Raw genomic sequence first — 7,430 nt, forward strand, 5'->3', positions numbered from 1 at the left:
AATATGAATGTGAAACAGAGGCACAGCAATGTTACAGATTGCAGAAATATAACAAACTTTATTAACTTTTAGCAATTTGTTTACACCAGTGTCAAATATTTAAAAGAGCAGGTTACACATGGCACTGTCCCATCCCTCATATTAACCCTTGGAAATAAATGAGACTGCTGCCTTATCATTAAAGCCCATCATCGCCAGATGAGCACTAAACAAATTGATTTAATACACCAGCGTAACCTTGTACACAGTCTTTACCTAAATTAATTAATCCCAATGAATTAACACTTCATTTATTCAAACCACAACGGTTGCCCAATTAAAATTTCATGCAGCGATTAGAGGTATGTGAAATATACACGATATCGTTAAATTTGCATAATAAATAAGGCGCCTTCTGCACCAATGGAATTACTGTGAGTGAGGTCTCTAATGTGTGTCGTTACAGGCTACATGATTTTTTTATGGACATGAAAAGCCGGAGCTGTTTCCACTTCTGATGCCAACAAATTAGTAATTGCGATTGTTTAATGTATTGCAAATCAAGTGAAGTAGCAAAATACATATATATATATTTATTGTAAACTAAAAATCAAAATATGGAGGGGGAAAAATTATATATTAAAACCAATATAGTAATGAATTCAAGAGGAATGATTACCTGAAACATGTGATCAACGCACTGCAAAAGAAAAAAAGAAAATGCAGACACGCACAAATAAAAACACATTTTGATTCATCATTTCTCTTTGCGTTACTATTTTATTTGCTAAGACACACTGCAATTTCAGTCAGAACATTACTGTTTTTCATGGTAGTCTTATTGACCTGTCTTCAGAACTGCACAAGTTTACCATGAACCCATGACGTCTGCTCAATAGCTTGAAATGACAAACTCAGACATGTAGGCAGAAGCTATATTTGTCTCATCGCCAAATGTGATGTTCTAGCGACAAACTGCACAGACTTTCGGGCTGTAAAAACAGGTCTTAAAAGTTATTTATCTGCCACTGAGACCTACAGCACAAAAACTATTCCAACAATCCTGCCCTCTTTTGACCTGATCCGTATATCACAACAGACAAATTAGAATTAGAGACAATAAGTTAGACCCTAGCATCACATTCACAAATGTATTGTGAAGTAACATAATTAATGAAATACTTGTTTCCAGCCAGATGGAGCTGATGAAAACACACAGAGGTTGGGGTGTTTCAAAACCTTCACATGAGCTTTGAAAGTTTTGTGGGACTGCTTGTGTTGAAGGGACTGTGAGATTTTCTCTTTACTGGCTGACTGCTGTTCAGTGTGTGTCTGTCTCTTGTTGTGTTCACAGACTTGCCACCAGTGCAGCTGGAGGAAGAAGAGGAGATGTTTACATGATCATGGTCTTGGTCTTGGCTTGCTGGACTGAGAGAGCCAGAGGGACCAGCCTTAACCTCATCCAGAGGATCAAACAGCAAATCAAAAGACAGTTCTTCGGTCTGAGAGGGCCCCTCTTGGCCTGCAGAGGCAGGGACATGGGCGTCGCTCTTCCTACCTGACACCAATGCAGCAAAACCTTCCTCTGCAGAGCCTTTTTTGGCATCTTTGTCTTTCAAGGTGTCATCTGTTCTGTCACATGGTTGGTGGTTCTTATGTTGACTTTGTCCCACAGGTTTGTTACTACTGTTTGACATGACATCAGGGAAAGTTTGCGGCTCTGGCACAAGAGTGTTGTCCAAGTCTGTGGGAGGGGAGGAGGCCAAGGAGAGCTGTGATCCCCGGCTGCTGGAGCTCTCTCCGTCCAGCATCATGGAGTCCAGCTCGGAGATTTTGTCCAGATAAGCTGCATCCATGGAGGCCTCACTGGACATCTGAAAGCTATCAGGCTCATCACCTACAAGATTAGTGGACGTGGACCCCTTAGCTGAGCTTTCTTTACTTGAACCTGGATATGACTGCTCATTAGAATTAGATCTCTGCCAACCATCCCAGAACACAGACTTTGAGGGTTCCACACCATTTGGAGGCAGGCTTTTTGGAAGTTTTTCGAGACTCCTGAATTGGTTCTCCAGAGTCATGCTACTTTTACTAGGACTAGGAAGTTCTTCAAAATTGAGCCTCCTCAAATGAGATGCAGGTTTAAAAGCGACTTTCTTTTCACGGATGCCAGGGCTCCTCAGAGTCAGGGACCGGAAAGCAGAGGACGGAGTTGTGGGTAAAAAGTCAGAAGAGGTGTCTGAGCCCTCATTTTTGCAGTTTCCAATCAGATTCTTATTAAAGTCTTCATGATCTGCAGATGGCATAAACATCAAACAGTGATTTCTAGAAAATGTTCTGCATTCTGCCTCTGGATTGCTGCAGATTGACTCCCTCTCATTATCACTCAGGCTTCTCATCATCATGCTAATTTTCTGTTGCTGTGTGAGAGTTTCTGTCGCAGCTATGCTCTTCCCACACACTTCCTGCACGTCAAGACCTTTCTTCTCTGACTTTCTGACCCGAGACTCCAGGTCATCAATGTACTGGTCACTGCGCTCCAGAGCTCTTTTCAAGTGGTCTACATCCCGTTCATACTGCTGAATTTTAGCCTCCAGTGCAGCCACTGTATACCGACCAAACCTGGGGACAGAACATTCAGTCTTTAAATGATGATTTAAAAAAGTCAAAATACATTTAGCTGGGTGACACTTTGTTTAAAAATTTGGCATTGTACCTTTGAAAAAAAATCAATTTGTGAATGTACCTCATGCAAGATAACTCATTTGGAAAGTAAGGAAAACTGAGATATAAATAAAAATGCTCTTCAATGTCTGTAAATCATTATTTGACAGAGAAGAGGACAACCACATCAAACAGAAATTACTAACTTTATCAGTATGCCACTGCTTCCAACAGCCCAGCAACCCAAGATTACCGCTCAAACCTAAAAGCTACCCACACCTCTTCAATATTTCTAACAGCAAGTGCTTTTCAGAATCATGTTACATTAGTAGATTAACTGAAACTGTAAGCAAAGTCTCATTAATACGGAGGAATTGAAATGAGAGAAAAACAGGGTTATAGAGGCAAAATAACTGACCCTCCTTAAAAAAGGTACCATAAAGCACAACAAATATACTTACTTTTGAGGAGATCTGCTCGCCACCTCTGCTTTCAATCTCATATTCTCTTGTACAAGGTCGACATTTTGAGATCGCAGCGCCTTATTTGCCTGAAGATAGTGGAGTAACATTATTTATTCCAAAATTATTTCTATTTATAAGAGCAACTTATATTTCACCATAAAGCTAGTATACTCTGCAGACAGAGGTATCAAGCTAGCTTTTCTTTACTTATATTTATCAGTGTTTCTTTTAAGTATAGAAATAAAAGAATGTTTATGTCATGTATTCCTTAATGGGAAGAAATGAATCAGAATAATAATGTGCAACATATTTATATGTTCAAACGCTTTCATGAACATTCTTTACACAACTAACAAACACATAACTTTCTGCATCTGTCAGCAAAAGAACACATCTGTTTTAAAAGGATAAATATAATGCACTACCAAAAGCATGCGATGTCTTGAATACTGCAGACCCCATACCTCTTTCAGTTTATCCATGTCCTGCTTTACTTTATCGCAAACATCAGTGGCAGCTCGAAGCTTGTTTGTCCATTCTTCCAAGACAAAGGGGGCCACCCTTTTGTCATCTGATTGCACTGTATTAATGCTGCAGGGATCCAAAGCAGTCCTCAGTTGGGCCTCAATACTTTGATTTTTTGTTTTCAGCTCCTCATTTTCTCTCATTAGTCCATCTATTTCTTCCTGTTAGAGGGAAAATTCGAAAACAAAGTTGAGAAATAGCCACATTATTTTGACTTTCCAACACTTATCACAGGCTTACCACAAAGTGAATAACGCTACTATGAAAGAAGTTTGTTTTTCAGTTAGAAACTGGACACTATGCTATTTGAAATACTGGACTAATTTTACACATTTAGGGACTCCCCAGAGCCAAAAGGTTAAGGAGCACACAACCCCCCCTTTTTGTTTCTTTTCTTTTTGTGTTTTTTGTTCCAAAAGTGCATCTTTAAAAAAAAACCTGTGTATCAGTGGATGGTGAAATGCCACTGTGCTGACCTGAGGGCTGTACTACAAACCGAGATTAGTGGGTTCGCCAGGTTTGTTGAGCCTAAAACCAGAGTTTTCAGTATCACGAAGGTGGCTGTCTTTTAACTTAGATAGATCTCCATGGTAACTGATGTTGCAGCGCTAACCTGGTCGGGAGCAGGTCATGCTCAGAGTTTCGGATTGAAATCAGCTGGAAAGAGCATCTCGATCTTTCCAAATCGTTTCCTGACGATTCTTAATGAGCAATACAGATTCTCAGCTGAAGGAATGTTTTATCTGCAAACATGTTGAGCTGTACATTCTTATATCACTGAAGAAGCTGTGTAGTTACAGTGCCATAGCACACTGTATCGCGTTGCCATGGGAACCTGAAATGTCTTCAGCCGGTGATGCAGAAATCACATGTGCATCTACAATTTCATTTGACAGAAGCTTTCACCCAAAGTGACGTACATCTATGCATATATGTTTTTGTCTGGTCCATATAAACTGCTAGTACTGCAGCCCATAGAACAAAGATCAGAAAACTGAATATTCTACTGATATTTATTACAGAGAATATTCAATCAGTAACATTAATTTAACTTTTAATTTGGCCAAAAATAAAGTGATATCCTGCATGATGGAACAGTGTCAGACCTAAATGGACTTCAATACAATATATTTTTTAAATATATGAAGTTTAAACTTAAACAGCTCTAATGTGCAGCTGTCAGTTAGAAATAAGAGACTGCATCAATCAGTAAAATAAATATATTACACATGTGTAACAGTGTTCTACCAGCATTCCTGTCTTGCATCATTTGCAGCAGCAAGTAGCAGGGCTTTTAATATCATAATTTTTTTATCTTCCTCATTGTTCTCCATTAAAACGACTAATTTTTCTCATTTTGTGCAGAACAACAGTCAAATGACGTGTTAAATGCCCCTTGTGTGTGAACGTGCACCGTCGTGATACACGTTATCTCTGACTGGGGCCTTAGTTTTTGCCAAGCTGACTTGCACAGAAAAGTCTGACTACTTGCTTCGTAGTATATATGATAGGCTGTTCTTGTGTTTTCAGTCTGTTCAGAAGCCTCAACCTGCTTGCTTTAGCTGTGAAAAACACATGGCATGATGAACCATTACCTCATATTCCCGTAAAAGCAGCTCTCCTCTGGTTTTTCTGAGACATTTCCTCATCGAAGGACTATCACTGTGATCGCCCTCATTTGTTCCTCCTGTAACAGAAATAAATGAGCACAACAAAACAAATATATACTAAAACAACATTCAAAGTAAAGTCACTTGGCTTTTATGTGAGTTCAGTGATACTTTAGTTACAGTATTTTATAGCTGTTATCCAAAACATGTACAGTATTAGCAGAATTCAAAAAATTTGAGGTGCTGCCCTTTAAAATGCAGCCCAAGGTTAACAGAGACTCTAAAGCTCACCTGCAGGAAAGCTACATTTTTATGAGAAAACATGAGTCTGTAAGCCCTGTACTTCTTGCCTTCCCTTAAGTAATATGTTAACATTCTGGATGAGTGAACTGATAATAATTTTCTCTTTTCCACAAAGATGTATTTAACAACTGGGATTAAAGGTGTCTTATCCATCCTCCTAAACAGCTTTTTTATTCCATTATTTTAATCCTCTCATACAAATTGATATATTACAGCATGTTCGAGTTCAGCCTGCACGGATGAAATAACTGCATTAATAAAAATTTTGATTTTTGGATGAAATATTCAAAGTCAGATTCCAGTTTCGCGAGCACGAGCTATGTGCCTACATGTCTGTTTGGACTGTTTTCAAACATTTTGAGAAGAAATCCAATGTGATCAGATCAACAAAATACGAAAGAATGCAGGAAAATGACATATTTGTGTAAGCAATAACTACAGAATCTAACCTTACATTTTTCCAAGCAGGCATGCAGTCCAACATCACCTTGTAGACACAAATCTCCATCAATATTTGTGCATTTCTGATAAGATAATTATCCATGTCTAAATGGTATAAATATAAAGCAAATTACACCCTGGGACATATTGTATAGCATCTCTGTGTTGGATATGTATATCCTGCCCAGCCATTTTTTGCTTGTGTTCACTGTAAGTCGTTTGGTTCAAGGATCAAGCAATACAGTTTTCCTGCCCAAAGACAAGTTCATCTCAAGTTCGCTATGCTGCAGTATAGAGTGAACTATTTTCCATGAAACATGTGGAAAGCACAGTCCAAACCACTATCAGTGGGTGAAAAGCAAACATTTCTTTTCATGCATGACGTAACAACTGAGTTTTTTCACTTGTCGCTGAAGCAGCAAAGAAGACAAGAAACTTTGTCCATTAGCTGAAATCATCAACTTCGAGCTATTGATAAAAGAAACGGTACCTAAACCTGACTGCAAACCTAACAACAGGCTCTGTTGAACATGAAGTCACGGTGACTCACTATGCTGCAAGGCACACAAAGCCTCACATCACCCTTCTTGCCTTGCTTTGTGTCTGTTCTCCCGTGTTTCTGTGCAACTTACTCACCGATGATTTCCCTGCAGGGGTTCTCTGCTGTGATGGGGACTCTGCAGGAGGGACATTGGCTAGCTTTCTTTAACCACATTTCCATGCAGGACGAGCAGAACACGTGGTGGTTAGCACAAATGACCGGCTGCCTGACCTGCACGGAGACAAACATGCCAAGATTATTTAGAAACTTTGGTTAAAAACTGCTATAACGCCAGGAAACACAGTTTTAAGCGCACTAGTCGGCTAGTAGCGGCTTAGCTAGCTACATTTAACCATTGCGAACGCTCATGTTTATCCGGTCTAAACACGTCTTATTCGTTTTACGGCTGACGGGCAGGTTAAAAACACGGGGGCGGTTACCTTTCCGAGACATATCTGGCATGAAATCGGCAAAGTGAGCGAAAGAGTCGACGACTGGTAGTTGAGAGCCATGGTTGTGGTGAAAACACAGCACGGTCAGCACACTTCCTCTCAGCCGGTACAAATCTCCCACCAGGACCTGCTGCGCCGCGCGCCGAGTCTCACAACTACGGAGGGCGAAAAGGAACAAAAACGGCGCCACAATAGCGAACACGCAAATAGAAGTAACCGTCAGTTCTGGCTTGACTTTAATTCATGTTTAAACACTCGTTTGACAAACCCGTCATGAAGAAGACATGCTACGTGAGTTATTTTGTCGTAATTTTCAAACAAGAAAACACAGATACCCCAGTTTACTTAAAAAAAAATTAGCAAACTATGCTAGTGTGGACTAGCAATAGCATCCAATTTGATGTTTGTGTATGGCCATTTGGTAAATGTTCCAATTTACTCTCCTTTTTAT

At 39.7% G+C, this 7,430-nt stretch overlaps 1 protein-coding gene across 1 annotated transcript; it reads right to left on the bottom strand.

Moving 5' to 3' along the window:
- Window positions 1–739: 739 nt before the first annotated feature.
- obi1 (ORC ubiquitin ligase 1) lies at window positions 740–7,039 on the bottom strand. The gene is made up of 6 exons (XM_008284791.1): window positions 6,968–7,039; window positions 6,623–6,758; window positions 5,228–5,319; window positions 3,572–3,793; window positions 3,105–3,193; window positions 740–2,601 (listed from the first exon to the last, which is right to left on the bottom strand). Exons 1-6 carry the CDS (start codon window positions 7,037–7,039, stop codon window positions 1,221–1,223), a joined length of 1,992 nt encoding a protein of 663 aa, XP_008283013.1. The 3' UTR covers window positions 740–1,220.
- Between the last annotated feature and the right edge of the window lie 391 nt (window positions 7,040–7,430).

The sequence above is a fragment of the Stegastes partitus genome, unplaced genomic scaffold, assembly GCF_000690725.1.
Source record: "Stegastes partitus isolate 25-593 unplaced genomic scaffold, Stegastes_partitus-1.0.2 Scaffold374, whole genome shotgun sequence".
NCBI lineage: Eukaryota > Metazoa > Chordata > Actinopteri > Pomacentridae > Stegastes > Stegastes partitus.